The 18727-nt window shown below is 37.3% G+C and overlaps 1 protein-coding gene across 3 annotated transcripts in view; it reads left to right on the top strand.

Annotated features, from left to right (window-relative positions):
• RC3H1 (ring finger and CCCH-type domains 1) overlaps window positions 1-18525 on the top strand; it is an 87236-nt gene extending 68711 nt beyond the window's left edge. For 2 of the 3 annotated variants that reach the window (XM_029935094.1, XM_029935095.1), the window contains exons 14-20: window positions 2212-2364; window positions 4700-4913; window positions 5333-5423; window positions 5850-5982; window positions 8305-8475; window positions 9335-9450; window positions 10973-18525. In XM_029935094.1, the coding sequence (XP_029790954.1) occupies window positions 2212-2364; window positions 4700-4913; window positions 5333-5423; window positions 5850-5982; window positions 8305-8475; window positions 9335-9450; window positions 10973-11123 (1029 nt within the window). In that variant the 3' untranslated portion in view covers window positions 11124-18525. The remainder of the gene's footprint in view (window positions 1-2211; window positions 2365-4699; window positions 4914-5332; window positions 5424-5849; window positions 5983-8304; window positions 8476-9334; window positions 9451-10972) is intronic. The other variant, XM_029935096.1, reaches the window with a different exon arrangement.
• Window positions 18526-18727: the final 202 nt, after the last annotated feature.

The following is an 18727-nucleotide window of genomic DNA, read 5'->3' as shown; positions in this document are numbered from 1 at the left end:
GGGCTTGAACTCATGAACTGTGAGATCATGACCTGAGCCAAAGACAGACCCTTAACAGACCGAGCCACCCAGGCGCCCCAGACTAGACTTGAAAGGTCATCTGGGACAATAAGAATGTCTGTCCCGGGAAACTAGAGGTGTGTGCCAGGCCCTTGGCTGATACGTCATTGCACCTGGTTCCACAGCAGTCCCGTGTTGTTATTCCCGGCTCACACAGACTCGTCTGTTCATTCACGAAAAGCATACTGCACGTTTACCCGTGTATCTCTTACTAAACGAAGTTGTGTGCCTTAAATATAAGCACAACTTCTGTCTTCTGACTTTATAGTATAGCAGGAAAGAAAGGCAGAAATAAATTATATATTGTGGTAAGTATTCTGAAAAGAATAAGATTTAAAGGGACTTATTTCAAAAGATAGGGCTGTCGGGAGGGATTTTTCTGGGGTGGGGGTGAAACCAGAAATATGAGAAGGAACCAGTCATGCAAAAAACCAAGGGGAAGAGTGTTCCGGGACAAAAAAAACAGCAGGAACAAAGGTTGTCAGACAGGAAAGTTTAGCATCTACATATATGTATTTTTTAAATTTCCTGATTTTTAAAAAAAGGTTTTTTTTAAAGTAGAGCATCCAACTCTTGATTTCAGTTCAGGTCATGATCGCCAGGTTGTGGGATCAAGCTCCGTGTTGGGCTCTGCACTGAGTGTGGAGCCTGCTTAAGATTCTCTTTTCTCTCTCCCTCTCCCCCTTTTCCCTGCTTGCATGCGCTCTCTCTTTCTCTCTAAAATAAATAAATAAATTTTTTATAAAAAGCTAGCTATTCTACATGAAGTTTGCATTTGGAACAGAACTAAAGGAGACAGAAGCTAAAAAAATTTTTTTTTTAATAGAGGTAGGACAAAAAGTTTATAAACAGTAGAAACAGGAGTTACCATAGAAAATGAGTAATATTTATAAACAGCAAGACTCTGTGTCAGTGCAGAAAACCAATAATGATGACTTAGAAAAGAGATCTATTTTTAGATAGAGGGAGGCATAGAGCCACTTCATATACCAATAGCCCCCGTGCTACCAGTATATCACAGTATATATATTTGTGAGAAAGTGAAAGCGGTATTAAAGTTCTGGTCACCTACGTTCTCATATATACTTGAACATTGGAGATAGTATATTTAAGGCACTTTGTAAAACATTACATAAATGTGAATGTTATTTTAGTTAATCATATTAGACTTAGAATAGCCATTCTTTTATTATATACTTTCAGAACTTACGTGAGAAAATTCGGTATCTTTTTTGCTTCACAGAAACAACCTAAGGACCAGAATTTATTTATTTAATTTAATTTTTTTTAGGTTTACTTATTTTGAGAGACAGAGCATTAGCAAGGGAGCTGGGTCATGGGGGAGGGAGGGCGGAGAGAATGAATACCAGCAGGCTCCACACTGTCAGCCCAGAGCCCAGTGCAGGACTTGAACCCATGAACCGTGAGATCATGACCAGAGCCAAGACCACAGGTCAGACACTTAACGGACTGAGCCAACCAGGCTCTCCCAGAATTTATTTAAAATATGAATTAGGGGCACCTACGTGGCCCAGTCGGTTTAGCGTCTGACTTCAGTTTATGTCATGATCTTGCAGTTCGTGGTTTCAAGCCCCACATAGGGCTCTCTGCCATCAGTGCAGAGCCTGCTTCAGATCTTCTGTCCCCCTGCACCCAAAATAAATAAACATTTTTTAAAAATATATGAATTAGTGCTGTTAAAGAGATTTCCATAAAAAAGTTGTTGTATCATCATGCACATCACATAGAATATTCTCAGTTATGTTTCAAGTAGTTTTTCATGCTTTTGTTTACCTGGACTGTTAAAGAAACATTGAGAAAGGAGTATTTGGCAAAACTAGGGCCTGGTATGTGTTAGCTTAAATGTTGATTTCCATCCAATTAAGAAGAGGATGAGAAACCTCCTCCAATCCCAGCTTGCTTCCTTAAAGGATATTGAGATACTTGTTTTTGACCCTCTGCTAACAAAGAGTAAAATCTAAACATCTTTCTTCACCTGTTTTATATTTTTCAGAGTCTACAAAAATCTTCTGTTGTGACACAAATCAAATAACCATCACTATGTTGCTCTAGCGTAGTATTCTAAGGAATTCCTTCTTTCTCTGTAAAGAAAGACTCATTCCCTGTATGTGTATTTTTTTCCATCTGTAGTTTTTGGATGAAGATTTGAAGGTAGCTGGAAAATACAAAGGAAATGATTATAGCCAGTATTCTCCGTGGTCATGTGACACCATCGGCTCCTACATTGGAACCAAAGATGCAAAACCCAAAGATGTTGTGGCAGCGGGAAGTGTGGAAGTGATGGTATGTATAATAACTAAGCCACAACTAAGGCAAATCCAGATACACCAAATATGTCACCCCTACTAATAGTGCAGACACAAATCATTGAACTTTTCTTAAGAATTTTCAAGCCATAGTCTGTATTATTTGATTGAATTAGGTTTAAACTGTGGGAGGGTTTCGTTTGTTTTTTTCAGGTATAAAAATAAATCTTCTAATGGATATCTACACAGACAAAAAAGAGCATCTAGTATATTTCTGTGCAGCCAACAATTAACCCAACAACCGTTTAGAACCAAAATTAAATTATTTCGCATAATTAATCAGGATCTTGGATTTCTTGTCCAAATAAATTAAAACTCTGAAGTTTAAACAACAAAGTTGAATCTAGTGAACAATAGTATTTGAGTCAGAATTGCAGCTAATAAGCTTCTCGTGGACTGTGGTCTATTGAAATGTATTACACCTCTTCCATTTTAATGTTTAAGCAAAAATAATTTAACAACAATATGTCTAATACCCAAGCTTAACATATATAACTATCTAAATTGCTTCTTTATTTGTTAAAGAAATAAAACTTAGAGAAATAGTAGATCTTCCTGTATATACCTCCCTCATCTCCTTTTTACTTCTTTCTTTCTTCCCTGGAGGTAACCTTTATCCTGCTTTGAAAGTTACTCATTTCATGGATACTTTCATACTATTCCTAAAAAGTTTGGATGTTTATATATATGTGTCAGCTTGTATTCATTCAACTTTTGTTTTTGAGATAACATCCAAATTTATAGGTCAAGTTCATTCATTTTAACTGTTTTTTATCAAATGCTATTATAAGATAACGTGTCATACAGTAAATATATATACAAAATATTATTTGTTCCTTTCCCTGTTAATGGACATTTAGGCTAACTGTGATCTTTTACCATATGTTAAAATGAACGTTTTTGTGTGTTTCCTTGTATACATGCATTAGTTATGCTTAGAAGTGGTACCGCTATGTTGAAAGGTATGTCTGGACTATTACTCTTAAGCCATTTGCCTCTTATGAACCTAACAGAACTTCCCTAGGATATTATACAGTTTTTCATAGACAAATACTTGTCCAGATGGGTAAGAGAAGGCCAATTCTTAGTAATAGAAAAGTAAGACCTGGATGCTAATATCATAAATGAGTGAAATGATATCTATAGCATAAATATGATTAGATGCCAGCCAAAAAAGAGAGAGAAAGAAAGGGATTGGGGAAGGGGAGCAAAAAATTTGAATCTTTAATTTTTCTGTGGTGGGATTAGGGAAACATTTAGAAAACAGCCTCTCTAGGGGTGCTTGGGTGGCTCAGTCGCTTCAGCGTCTGTCTTCAGCTCAGCTCATGGTCTCACAGCTGGTGGGTTTGAGCCCCGTGTCAGGCTGCGTGCTGACAGCTCAGAGCCTGAGCTTGCTTCAGATTCTCTCTGTCTCTCTGTCTCTCTCTCTCTGCTCTTCCCCTGCTCATGCTCTGTCTCCCTCTGTCTCTTTCTCTCTCAAAAATAAGTAAACATTAAAAAAAAAGATGAAAAAGAACATATCCTAAGAACAGGAGTGGGATGCAGTAGAGATAGATAGGAACCCTTGCTTTTCAGAAAGTTATTAAAGTAACAAAAATAAGCAAAATAAAACTCATTTTCTTAAATCACTAGAGAATAAAAGTGTTTGTCAACCTAACCTAGATGTAATTGAAAATCTCCCAAATGGTAAAAGACAGTGTTTTTCAAGTGTGCATATAAATTACCTTGGAGTCTAATTAGAGCTGGTTAAAGTGCAGGTCCTACATCAGTGAGACTGGAGTGGGACCTGAGACTCTACTAATTAGTTCCCATCTGTTGCTGCTGCCACAGCTCTTGGCAGATCTAGCAGTTAAATTTCCATTTCCATTTGTCTTGGTACTTCTTTCTTTCAACTGGAATCCCTTTGAAACATCTATGTTGGCACTTATATTTTAAGCAGTGGTTTTCTAACTATTGAGTTTTGAAATTGAGTGGGTCGTCATGGACCTTTTTTTAAAGAAATCAGTCTGAATAACAATATAAATATGAGAGTATGATACATACAGTAAGAGGTAAATATTTGTCATGGAATTATATCTATATATTAGAACGTGTATATGTACCTAGTCATGATATAAAATATGTTTCTTATTGTGGGGAATGACCAAAGGATTCAAAGGTAGATTTTATCACTAATACAAGCAAATTATTTTAGTCCTACCAATAAGAACATTACACTCTTTTTTTTTTTTTTTTAACCTTATCACATAGCTGGAGGAAGTCATGTCAGAGATCTAAGTGTGGGGTGGATTTCTCATTTTTCTTCTTATCAGAATGTGGAGAGTAAAGGAATGAGAGACCAGCGACTGGATCTTCAAAGAAGAGCAGCAGAAACCAGTGATGATGACCTTATCCCTTTTGGAGACCGACCAACCGTATCTCGGTTTGGGGCCATCTCTCGAACCTCCAAAACCATATATCAGGGTGCTGGTCCAGTGCAGGCTGTGGCACCTCAGGGAGCGCCCACAAAACCTATTAACATTTCAGGTAAGAATCGCAGGTAAACTGATCTAGAGGACTCACATTCATGACCTTCAGCACCATCCCTACTCCCTGTGTGCAATCAGTGCTTTCCATAATCTTCCGAGACAGTAATCTTTTAAACTTTTCCAGGGAGTTCTAAGGGTATAGACGAGCAGGTGAAGATCGCCTATGTTGTTGTTGTTATTTTTATTAGGTTCATTGCTGTTATTAAAGTAATACATTCTCATTTCTAAACATTGAAACAGTTACAAGGACTGATACCTTTCAGTGGGAGGAAAAAACCGTGAATACCCCCTACCACATTGGTAGACGTCTTTCCAGAGAGCCGTGTACCGTAATGCCTATGCCTTTTAGATTATGGCTCCCTTAAAAGAATTGAATCTCTGAATTGCATCATACCACCGCAGACTGTTCTCTTGCAGATTATAGTCCGTATGGAGCCCACAGTGGCTGGGGAGGCTCTCCGTATTCACCTCATCAAAACCTGCCTTCTCAGGGACACTTCAGTGAGAGGTAGGAGTCATTCTTTTTAGTTTTATAAACCTTTAAAATTATTCAGCTTTTTTATTTGTTTGATTTGTCAGTAATTTTTATTTACTTATTCATTCATTTATTTATTTTTAAATATTTATTCAATTTTGAGAGAGAGAGGATCCGAACCAGGCTCTGTGCTGACAGCAGCAAGCCCGATGCGGGGCTCAAACTCACGAGCCACGAGATCATGACCTAAGCCATCCAGGCGCCCTGTCAATCATTTTTATATTTTTCATAGTGAAGTAATAGGATTTTATGTCAGAACAGTAGTAGATCAGACCTTGTTTGTTTTCTTTCAATTTTTTTCAAATGAAATAATAGTTGACACAAAACATTATTTTACACCAATAATATATATTTTTAAATAAAGTTAAATTTTATTCCACTCTTTCTTTCCCACGCAAGGGACAGAATGTCCATGTCCGAAGTAGCCAGCCATGGAAAACCTCTTCCATCTGCTGAGCGGGAACAGCTACGACTAGAATTGCAGCAACTAAACCATCAGATTAGCCAGCAGACCCAGCTGCGTGGACTAGAGGTACCGGCCTACAGATGTTCTTTCACTCCAGTTTTTGAAGGGTTCTCAAAGAGGTTTTAAATGGAAGAACTTTTGAGGTGCTGTGAACATAAAAACTTAAGGTCTGTTTCTAAAGAGTTAGTATAGATGTCCATTCTTCCAAGAATTTAAATACTTAAGAGTTCAGTGTGAGACAATAGGAAATTTAGAATTTCTATTCCATGAGAGTAGAAAACAGGCTATTTAAAGCTTCCCAACAAGAACTTATGTTCCCTGATGGCACATTTAAGGTATACAGTTTTTATCAACAAATGATCATAGCTTTACATTTATTTTTATTATTTTTAATTTATTTAAAAAACGTTTTTAGATGTTTATTTATTTTTGAGAGAGAGACACAGAGTGTGAGCAGGGGAGGGGCAGAGAGAGAGGGAGACACAAATCTGAAGCAGGTTTTGAGCTGTCTGCACAGAGCCCAATACGGGGCTTGAACTTTCAAATAGTGAGATCATGATCTGAGCATCAGACACTCAACAGACCGAGCCACCCAGGCACGCTCAAATTTTTTTTTTAATGCTTATTTATTTTGAGAGAGAGAGAGAGAGAGCAAGCGAGCGAGCACTTGGGCACATGCATGTGCAAGCAGTGGAGGGGCAGGTAGAGAGGGAGAGAGGGAATCCCAAGCAGGCTCTGAGCTGTCAGCACAGACAGACCCCAGTGCAGGGCTTGATCCCATAAACTGTGAGATCATGATCTGAGCTGAAATCAAGATTCAAGATACTTAACCATCTAAGCCACCTAGGTACCCCAACATTTGTTTCTAATCTCATATTTCTTAATTTTTTAAAAAAATCTGTTATTTCCTTTAATCCTTAGCATTTATTTACAAATATTTAGAAAGTAGAAGCTTAGTGGGGCACCTGGTTGGTCATACAGTTAGGTGTCCACCCCTTGGTTTCAGCACAGGTCATAATCTTATGGTTCCTGGGTTCCAGTCCCATGTTAGGCTCTGTGCTGACACTCTGGAGCCTGTTTGGGATTCATTCATTCTCTCTCTCTCTTTCTGTCTTAAAATAAATAAACTTTAAAATAAAGTAGAAGCTTAGAACTTGGACTTAAGCATAGCCTCTGTATAACAATTGTACCTTTCATCAGACAGAATTTTTTCAGTTTATAAGTTGCCTTCATACATGCTGCTTGCCCCTTACAATATCTTGTGATAGGTCTCTTAGGGCAGGTGGTATAGTCCCCCCCATTCTGGTTGAAGGATAGGAGTTTCACAGAGGCTGAAATATGAACACAAGTCTTGTACTCCATATTCAGTGTTCTTTCCAAGCCGAAGTCGGACACTTAACCAACTGAGCCATCCAGGTGCCCCTGGAATTTTAAAAATTCTTTTAATGCCATGTAAAGGCTAGGTTTTGTTAATATTTTCCTTTCCATGAGAGCATAATCTTCTAACTTAGTAAACTGAAGACATTTCTTCTGATAAGTTAGAACATTAGTGTTTTCTTTCTACCAAGACCTTTAATAACTAAGGCATCTCCTTGGAATTAAAAAACAAATTTTTAGGTGTGAAATAAATTTTTAACTAATTCTGTCTTAGACTCTATTACTACAAAGACCAATAGAGTTTTTTTGGTTTTGGTTTTGGTTTTGTGTTTTTGAACACATGTCTAGCTTGTGCTCTTACAAGGTTTAGAATTTTTTTTTAACTATGTAAAACTCAGTTTTTGTCTTTGCCATTGTTTTATTTACATTGGTCCAGAACTTCCTGGTGATTCCTATTGTAAAAAAAAAAAAAAAAGAAAGGAAAAAGAAAAAGAGAGACTGCTATGTTTACCATCTTTAGTTGATTAACTTTTTTTAAATTCAGACCATTAACTCTATAAAGTATAATTCTTTAAAATTTAAGGCTTTTTGTCTTAGGTGAAATTTGTAAACCAGTTTTCTGTTCCAAAAGAGTATTGGCAACATTTGGAAGCTTGCCACTTATTTACCTCATTATGGCTAAAAATCTTACCATTACTGAGGTTTCATTGAAATAAATTGCAGGATTTACTTCAGAAAATCCCATTAGAAAGGGGGGAAAGATGTACATTTATACTTCTCTTTCAGATAAAGCACAACTTATACCTAAGATTAAATTACTCTTATTAAGTCCCCTACTTTTCATTTAAAATTCAGATGCTACTCAAAGAGACTGCCTTACTGTTGCATCATTTTTATTGTAAATATCTTAGTGAAAAGCTCCTTGAGGCGGTGGTCTGGAATTGGGCCTGGTCATTCTGTGCATGGTGGGAAATGTGTTGAGTTGTGTGTATGCTTGGCTTTATGCACTAGGCTGTTAGTAACAGGCTGGTGTTGCAGAGGGAGGTGAACACCCTGGCAGGCCAGCCCCAGCCCCCACCACCACCTCCAAAATGGCCTGGAGTGATTTCAAGTGAGCAGTTGAGCTTGGAACTGCACCAGGTGGAAAGGGAAATCGGGAAGAGAACCCGGGAACTGAGTATGGTGAGTGTTATGGTGGGAAGGGGGGGCGGGGAGGGGGAGCTTCGGTGTAGTGCACAGCTCTAGGCTCATCACCCCAAGGCACTCCAGTGAGGGATTAATACTTAGAATAAGTCTTATGAAGATGGAATGCCTCCCTGTTGTATTCATTCCTCTCATTGCCTTTTGGTTTGAGTGTGTTCTTTGTTCTATGATTCTACATTATGAAAAAACTTTCAGGGAAAGTGGGTAGTTAATTGGAAGTTATTAAATTACTATCAAACATACTGATTAGGGGAGCTGAGAGATGGTGTTTATGATTTTGCGGTACACATGTTTTCACAAATAACACTCAGTTTTTATAGCCCTTTAGTTATTGCAGACCTGTTTTTTTGTTATGAATGAAATGCAGTCTGCACATTCCTTCTTGAGGAAGTCTATCCATGGATGTGCTTCAGGTTTGCTTAGTAGCGCACTAGTAATGATTTTAGTGAATTGTCCATCTCCGGGGATGGAACCATCCCCCCAGGTTGCAACAGTAATTGACTTTTGTTGCATAGTTTTCACATTCATTCTAAGCAGACAAATGGGGTGTTTTGTTTTTCTGCTTTCAATAAGAATATTGTAGGTGGTTGTTGTATTTTGGCTTACCTTTCCTAAGTCATCAGTTTTTCTAACGAGGCATTTCCCCTTTGTTTTCTAGCTGGTTTAGTGAGCAAGTGCACTCTGTTGTGTACGTCTCTCTCTCAGGCTGCCTGTTTCTTTGGTTGTTTTATAAAAACTGAGTATGATTTGTGGATCATCAGTTTGTATTATCTGTATTTGTCTTCTTTCATTAGCATCATTAAATAGAAGGTAATTGAATTTACTTCTTTTTTCCAAGGAGAACCAGTGTTCTCTGGACATGAAAAACAAATTGAATACAAGCAAGCAAGCAGAAAACGGACAACCAGAACCACAAAATAAGGTTCCAGCTGAGGACCTTACATTGACATTCAGGTAACAAAAGTGACATTTTCATAGTCGTATATTATTCAGTCCTGACAGACGTGCCCTCATATATGATTTGACTTTTAAAATATTATTCAGCATACATTGAGAAAACAATATTTTTGTATAAATTTAGTTACAAAACTTTTTTTTATTTATTTTTATGGGTTATAAAACTTATCTTAGAACACATCCGAAATTGAATTATCTGTTAATACCTAAAAAATGAATTTTTCTGGTTCCATTTCCTTCTTTCCTCTTTATTTTAATTTACTTAAAACCAGCGTTCACATTTTGGTGTATACATTTCCAGTCCTTTTAAAGCATATGGATATTTAGCTTCTTTCAAGTCCACCTTCCACACCATACTCCCCACCCCCTTTTAATGTTTATTTATTTTGAGAGAGAGAGCCAGCATGGGGAGAGGCAGAGCGAGAGAGAATCCCAAGCAGGCTCTGTGCTATCAGTACAGAAACCAATGTGGATGGGGCTTGAAACCATGAACTGTGAGGTCATGACTTGAACTGAAACCAAGAGTGATAACGCTGAACCAACTGAGCCCCCCGGTGCCCCTCCTTCAGGTATTTTGGAGGCATATGCTGTATATATAGTCCTGAATTGCCCTCCTGGTGAGAATATAATAATCATTTCTAATGCCCCATTGCTTTCAGGCTTTGGTTTTCCCTATTTAAACCTCTGCATTGTCCTGGGTTCTAAATAATGTCTTATACTAGAAAGGCTGCCAAAGCAGGAGTCAGTATTTTTTCTCAAAGTCCAAATAGTAAATATTTAAAATTATGAGGCTTATACTCAGCTCTGCTATTATAGTATGAAAGCAACCATAGAGCATACATGCACAAATGTGTGGGCTGGGTTTCTGTAAAACTACTTACAGAAACCAGGCAGTTGCTTAGCCTTGGTTTGCCACCCCCTGTGCGAAAGCATGATATGGAGTTGCAAATTAAAAGTTTAAAAGCTAGTTGCATATCTTTCCATAATATTAAAAGAAAGGCCCTGTTGGCTTGGGTGTCTTGGTGGCTTAGTCAGTTAAGCATCCAACTTCGGCTTGGGTCGTGATCTTGTGGTCCATGCATTTCAACCCCATGCCAGGCTCTGTGCTGACAGCTCAGAGCCTGGAGCCTGCCTCAGATTCTGCCTCTCCCTCCCTCCCTCTCTCTCTGTGCCCTTCTCCTGCTTGCGCTCTATCTCAAAAATAAATATGTTTTGGGGCGCCTGGATGGCTCAGTCGGTTAAGTGTCCGGCTTCGGCTCAGGTCACGATCTCGCAGTTCGTGGGTTCGAGCCCCGTGTCGGGCTCTGTGCTGACAGCTAGCTCAGAGCCTGGAGCCTGTTTCAGATTCTGTATCTCCCTCTCTCTCTGACCCTCCACAGCTTGCACTGTCTCTCTCTCTCTCTCTCAAAAAAAATAATAATAATAAGTATTTTTTTAAAGGCCCTGTTGATTTTGTTCTACTAACCATTTTTCTCTTTCCTTAATTAAAATCCAACTTTTTTTTTTTTAATGTTCACAGTGATGTACCAAATGGATCAGCTTTGACACAAGAGAATATCAGCCTTCTGTCAAACAAGACCAGCTCTCTGAACCTCTCAGAGGACCCTGAGGGAGGAGGTGACAACAATGACTCCCAGAGAACGGGAGTCACACCCAGTTCTGCTCCCTAAATTATGAAGACTCCTGCTTTTATCTTCTGCTCCTGATTAATTGGTGGGCGTAGGGGTAGGAGAACAGATAACTTTGAAACTGTTTCTCTGAGAGTGGTCAGAGAAATCCAGGAAGAGTACCGGAGGCAATGTGCACAAACACCACTACTAAAAATAAGCCCTGCACATAGTTCACATTAATGCATTTTTTTAATTTAAAAAAAAAGACAAAGAAAAAGAAAATTAGCAGTATCTGCAAGCAATTCAGATTAAATTTGTTTTTGTTCTGTGAATGAACTTTATTTTAATAACTTTGGACGCCTTGGATCCAGGGCTTAAAAAAAAAAGAAGATATTATATATACACTCTGTTTGATTAATTGTATGATCTTAATGAAGTAGGTTTTTCTTGTATTTTGGTATTATTACATACCCAGTGTATAATTCCTTACTCCCAGTCCTTTCCAGTGTTCACAACCCCATAAATTAAAACACACAGAAAGCACCGGCCTGTTTGAGAATTCTGTGGTGCTTGAGAAACAAAGAGACAGTAGTAGACTACTTATTAGAAAATGTGCAGCAAACCAACTTTTCCAAGAGCTATTACTTGAAAGTCATAATTTTCTTTCCCTTTCTGGTTACTAGCTTGATGCGTGTTTTTCATATGGCACTAAAACTTTCTAGTGTTCTGGAGGGTTTTGTTTTCTTGTTTTAGTTTTTATTTCAACTTTCCAGAGAGATAATTACTGATTAATTTTTGAAGTCCTCTTTTCTATATATAATGGATCCTTTCATTCTCTTAATGTAGTCAGAAAGCCAGGCCAGTGTTGTAGTATGATTATATTTAAATGGAGATTGTTTTAAGGATGAACTAAAATGTATTAGTCCCGGGAGATATACGTGGTTGGCATATTAACTGTGTGGATCTGCTGGTTAGAAATTTGGAGCTGTGCTTTTGCAAATTTTAAACATTTGCTAAAATCCTAGAATGTTAAAAAAATAAAACAGGAAAATCAACCACGTTTTAAAACCTCAACACTTGACCTGAAAATGAATAGTCACATTATTTTAGTGGATGTTTTTGTTTTGTGTTACTGTCAAAACCCAAAAGTATAAAACAAAATAAAAGCCCTTGGCTTTCAAATAGATTTGGCAGACTGCCAGGATCTTAAGGATAGTTTATGAATTGACTAGTTGTTGCTGTTCAGAATCCTTAGCACCAGTAAGTAATAAGTACTTAAAGTCAGTTTTCTAGGGACTTGACTTTTCATTAGTGACGAGATTTTTTGTGAAGTTCTTTAGTTCTGCTGCACATATTCTGATGCCATGTGTCTATACTGAACTAAAATCTATAAAACCTGTTTTGTGGGGATTACTTGATCGAGTCACCCTTCCCATCCCTCTGTTTGCCTGATTTTTAAAAATTTCCCTTTCTGGATTATACTACTAAAACAGAAAGCACTGGTTATGTAATAAGTTACTGCATTGCTTTGGTTGGGTAAAAGCAAGAGTTTGTATTTTTCTTGTTTCTTATTTTCTTAACCCTTAACTCCTGCTGAGGTCATAACCACCTCAGTGTAAGCTCTGTGTCCATCATACTGTCAACTGAAACAAATGGGGGAGGGGGGAGGGAAATACAGTCCTGCCATTGCCTACCAGTAGGAGAGTCCAAACAGAACACTCTTTTGAGTAGCGATTATTTAATTTGCCCAGTCAAGGCACCGTGTTTATATACTATTTCACATTGAATTTGATTATGCCCTACAGACCTGGCTGGTCAAGGATTTGATATACACATATTGGCTTGGGATTCGAGCTTTCTTTTTTATTTAAATAAAAATTTATATATATATTATATATATACATATATACATAGCTATATCTGTATATATATTGGGTATGTTTTAAGGATTTTCTCGCATGAGCGCAGCTGTTGCGATACAATGACTGATTGGGAGGTAGAAGCACTGAATGAAAACGAGGCATTTCTTCAGTTGATATCCATGTTTTCCTTTTTAAAAAAATACACTTGCTTTGTTTGCTTGTTTGTTTTCTTTTTTGCTTAAAACCCTCTTACATGTAAGTGCTTGTTGTTTTTTGGGAGAAGGAAAGAAACTATGTGTGTCCAACAGAGTCCCAAGATTTTTCATTTCTTTGTATAACTGCAAAAGGCAACATTCTTGGCCTCCAACCTTCTTCTGTAGGCAGATTTGGGCAGATCTCATTTCTCCTTTGGACATGTTAGATAATTCCTAAATTTTAGAAGCAATCGGTTCAATTTGGAACTGAGAATGATTCTGGTATTGGAAGGGAATTTATGAGTATTGATTTTATTGAAGTTCAGAATAAAAGTGAGAGTCCATTTTGAGTATCCACTGAGATATCTAATAACCCAACTTCTGTTCTTGTTCTTATATCCTTCAGATGTACTCCTTGCCTTCGCCATTTTGATTTGTAAGCTAGGCAGGAATAGGTATTAACTCATATAGTATTCCTGCTCTGAATAAAGCCAGTAAAGCCACTGTTTTGAATTGACTTAAAATCGTTTTTTCACTTTTTAGGGTAATTTCACTGGGGGCTGGGGATCGGGGCAGATCTCTTAAATTGTAGCCTTAATTCTAACTGCACCTCAGGAAGGCCCCACACACCTTAGAGGAAATCTGGTTGTGTAGAAAGGCAGAATGATAGCCTGCCCCATTGTGCCTGTGACTTCCCTGTTTTAAATTGGTCATTCTACCTTATCTCATGGAAATTCTTACAACTTTCCTAGTGTTAACAAGCAGTTTTAGGAATTACATAAACCCTACAAAGTTTGGAATTTTTTTCCCCCTTTTCTCTGTGGTATACTTTGTGGTATGATGAGCATGTAAGGGTTAAGTGGCCTATTTGGGCAAAACTACTTGACTCTTTAACTCCTTTTTTTGGGGGGGGGGGCAGTCAAAACCTGTAAAAGACATTGATTTTTTTTGGCTTATTTTAAAACGCCTGCCTTTAGAGACAGTAAAGAGATTAAATCGATCAGATCAGAAATACAGTTTTTATTTCTACTTAGTAAAATTTCTTCTGGAGATGACTTTGCTGTTCACTGAATTCAGAAGCAAGACTCTGATATCTCAGATGAACATGAACAATTCTGAGGTTAAGATAGGAGTGTATTAAGCACTGTGTTCACTCTTGTTTAGATTACAAAACTAGGATTTTTTTTTTTTCTTAAACCAGGATCTTATTATAGTCCGGAATATAAAAGTACTTTGACTTTTTTTTTTTCAAGGTATCTCTGGAAAAGGGTAGAAGAACTGAGAATAAGATATCTACCTGCAGTTTCCTAACTATGTAGTTATTTTGCCTTACTTATTATAGATATTGTCACAAGATAAGTCCAATAGCTGACCTGTCTTGGGTAATTTACAGAAGCTGAAGTGACCAAAGATCCATTCTTTGTTACTTTTGTAATCAAAACAATAGTTAATTATAGCATAGGTTTCTAGTAATAGTATCCACGTGATAAGACACTATTTCTAATGCCAGCTACAAATATTCTACTCAGAATGTATAAAAAGTTATTTGGTGTGGCATTAATGTGGCTGATTCCCTTCTCTCATCTTATTTCCCTTCCCTTCTCCTAGTATTTCCCTTGTATTTATTTTTTTGCCTAAAAGACATAGACTTGATAGGATTCTCATTTGCTACCGTGAATATGTAACTCCATCAGCCTTTCCATAGGTCTTCAGGGTTGGAGCTCAAGGTTTTTTGTTTTTTTTTTCCTGGCCCTTTTCTATCTTGCAAATTCCCCCTTGACTTACCCACTGTCCTCCCCAATCTGCAACAGTGACAGTTTGCTGCCTCAAAACAGAGCATTCAAATGAATTCGCTTAGCCAATAACTTCTGTGAAGTTGCCTTTTCTAATGGTGTTATTACTCAGTGATGCACAAATGTGGTATTTGCCCTACTGGTAGGCAAACAAAGGTCTGATTAAGAATGGAAACCTGCTGTTTTCTTTAAAGGAGAGCCAAAGACTTGTGCTTTACTCTGTTTTGGTTTTGGGGGAAATAGCCATTTTGATTGTGAAACCTTTTAGTATTTGTGAGTTGATTGTACTGTGTATGTAGATTTATCTAAGTTAACTGTTAAAGGTAGCTGGCCTTATAAAATGTAAAAATAATGAAAATTCCATCAGTTTCTCTAAACCAGTGAATATCATCTTTTACAATGTTGTGTGTAAGCAATCCCCCTGTTTTTGAGATTATCTTGTCATTATAACATCTTGTGTGTTCTGGGTTTCTTTACTTGTGTCTGAAGGACAGTCGGTATCACTATGGCCAAGCTGTGGGACTGGGTAGAAATATTCATGAGCATGTGACTAGTGAGAAATAAACTATAGTCCCTGCATGTGAGAGTATATTCAGATTTGGAGAAGAACATTCGCTTCACTAAAACGTATTTGATTGCTATTAAATACAAATGGTGATGGGATAGAGGTCTTACCATCTTTTTTCCATTTTCTTTTTGCTCATTTTAAAGAATTGAGTAAGGTTTTCATATTTAAAGTCTACCTATTAAAAAAAAAACTACCTGTAATGACCCATATTGTATTAAAAGGAAAAACCTGGTTATGTTTTAGGAGAAATTAATTATCTGCCTGGAAATTAACTGCAGCCTTTACTTGGATTTATACCCTGAAAGAGCCTGATTGTATTTATTCTTTAGTGGGTGATACATGGTTTTAGTGTTGCAAGATGATCTGTACCTGAAAAAATCAGCCTGTCCTTAAAAGTTTTAGCAACTAAACTAAAACAAATTTCCCTTTCTCAGCATTAGGGAGCAGACACACAAGCAGCGTGCTGGCATCCTTACTTTACGTGTGTTGCTGTTCCTCCTCCATACTGATCTACCTTGGACAGCTGTGACTTTTCTATAATTTGTTGCTTCAGCACAGCTTTATGAGATTTTCCTACTGAAATTACTTATGGGGAGTTGCAGGTGGATTGCAGTTAATGTAGTTGTCAATTCTTAATTCAACTTTTCTGAGCCATTTGAAAAAGAACGCTGTTTTTTGGCAAGGTACTATTATAGTAAATACCAACTTAAGATTTGGTTTTTAAGATTTTATTGCTTTGCTAAACATGTTTTCATACATGACAAATTCTAATTTGATAGGTAATACTAGCTATAACGTTAATAAAGAATAGGACACCGCCACCGCCACCAAGAAGAAGTTACACCTTTTAATAATAAATGTGTTCCAATAGGTGGATTTTCAATACTGCACTGAACAAAGTAGGTAAAGAGTCCTTTGAAATCCTATTGTGGTAAAGGGACTTAGCCTCACCACTGGAATTCTTGTTTTCAGAGCCTCCCAATTTTCAGCCAAACACTGAATTTCCTTTAAAACTTTTTCCTGAACAAAACATCCCTAGTGTAATAACCTTTATTTACAGAAGAAAATAAGGCACAGTAACTGAATAGACAGAAGTTAAATCTCGGTATAATACTGTGTCCAAAAATGTGTATGTAGAAAAGTAAAATCCTGTGGAGTTAGTATATACTAGAGAAGGTGACTTATTTTCTTGCATTGAGGTCTCTCTGTTTCTGGTTGTTTCTGTTTTGTTTTGTTGTTTTTAACTCTTAGGCAGACGGAGCTCACAAGTCTTTGGCATCCTCTTTAGCTTGTACTCAGAGTCATCTTATAACTGGAAACTGTCAGGCAGGCCCTGCTTTCACCCCTGCCGCTGCGTAAAAGGGTCTAGGAAAGGGCTGGAAAGAACTATTGGATAATTGGCTGCCCAGTTGTTGGTTTTGGTTTGGGGTTTTTTTAAAGTCACCATTTATTTGTGTAATCTCTCTTCACTGATTGGCAGCCATTCTTACAATAATATCTAAACAACCCTGTAAAATATTCCTCTAATTTAAGGTATTTGAAGCTTTTCTTTATCAATTTCACATCCTCTGGTCAACTGCGGCACCGTCCTGAGAGCTATGTTTTCCAGGTGTGTCGTCGCCCTCATTTCCTTTATCACCCCCTCCAGACCTCCCCCACACCCCCCCCACCCCTCATCCTTTCTCCTCTTCTCACCTTCTGGAAATGAAAGGAACTGGGGGCAGATTTTTTTTTTTCCTATTTTATTCACTGATCCAGGGGCCTCGTTGTCTTACTTTATGATGATGTGAGTTTTTGGAACAAGAGCAATGGAAGAAGTGAATTAAGATGATGAACAAAATCTTTTACCCACTTAAGCATTTTCCAGTTGTGAGATTCCTCTTTGTGTGTGCTCTCCTTCCCTTGTAACCCCGGTGACCCGGTTCCCTAACTATGGTCAATTTGGTCGTTAGACTCATACCAGTCTCCCCGAGACATTCTGCAGTCATTATCACCTTTTTGGGTGGATTTTACTTTGTTTTATTTTGTTTTTGTTTTTTAAATAACTTTGTAACATTGATGCATATTTGCTTGGGATAGAGCTTCTGTAATTTACCAATCGAATTGATTGTGTGTGATTGTGCCCTGCAGAGGTATATTTAACAAGACAAAAATAACCTAGGTTAATAAAGGAGCCCATGAGATTTGAGTCAGGTCATAAATGACTTTATGAAATCACTAGTTTTGGATAGTGAGAATTTATATCTCCTGTTCATATAAATCAATGCTAGACAAAATACCATTTTTTTTTAAGTTCTCTTGCATTCCTGTTTTTTTCCTTGCCTCACCTCCCTGTTCTTTCTTGCCTGCCTCCACCCACGTGTTCAGAAATAAAAATACTGAGTCTTAAAGTGACAGCTGATTCTTAAATGGCTAAAGTTTGTGAAATCTAACTTTTTCCAAATGTTTTCAACTTTTTTTTGCAAGTGAAGATAAATGGGTTGGAATTTCACAAACTATGAATAATCCTTTAGCATCTAGCAAACTGTGAAATCTTATTTGAAGACTTTCTCTCTTGAAAGTTCTTTTTGGAATAGGAAAAAGAACCCTGTTTGAAATGGACCATTTTCTTCTCTTTTTAATGTGTTTGTATTTACAGTTTTTAAACAGCCTTTGACAAGTGGGGTGGAAATGAAGAGTAGTGGGAAGATGTTTAGGGCAGCGGAAATCTGGGTCTGAATAAGTACATGTTCCACTTGTGAGGTTTTTAAGAGGATTAGGGCCATCTTTTTCAATTTTGTATTATTTGTGTGCATGTTTTTATATCACAGATGCCACATTTTGTTAAAACGCTGTTTCTTCCCTTTATTACCGTGGAAACTGACTCAGCCTCATGTTGCGCCTGAGTAGTATTAAAAGCTCCCATGAGTTGCAGATAAAAGGGTTATTTTAACAAGTAGAAGGAGGTGATTCACCTTTTGGTTTGTAAATATATGAAAGTGTCTACAAGGTCTTTATCTGCTTTCTGTCAGCATTTATATTAAATGATAAATTAATGAAGAGAAATGTGTAGTCTTTTTTGTAAATGAGTCTGTGCCGTTTTCTTCTACCCTTGGGATTATTACACTTTAAAATTTTTTTTTAATGTAGAATAATTAGATGACATGCAGAAGTAAACACATACTTGTAGTAGCCAATTTTATAGAGGTATCACAGAAGTTAGTCCAACCTTAGATGTACACTTCCATCCAAATTCCTGCGTATGTTA

Source organism: Suricata suricatta, chromosome 3, assembly GCF_006229205.1.
Source record: "Suricata suricatta isolate VVHF042 chromosome 3, meerkat_22Aug2017_6uvM2_HiC, whole genome shotgun sequence".
NCBI classification, from domain to species: domain Eukaryota; kingdom Metazoa; phylum Chordata; class Mammalia; order Carnivora; family Herpestidae; genus Suricata; species Suricata suricatta.
Note: the sequence above shows the minus strand (reverse complement) of the source record. Positions and strands in the feature narration are given on the sequence as shown.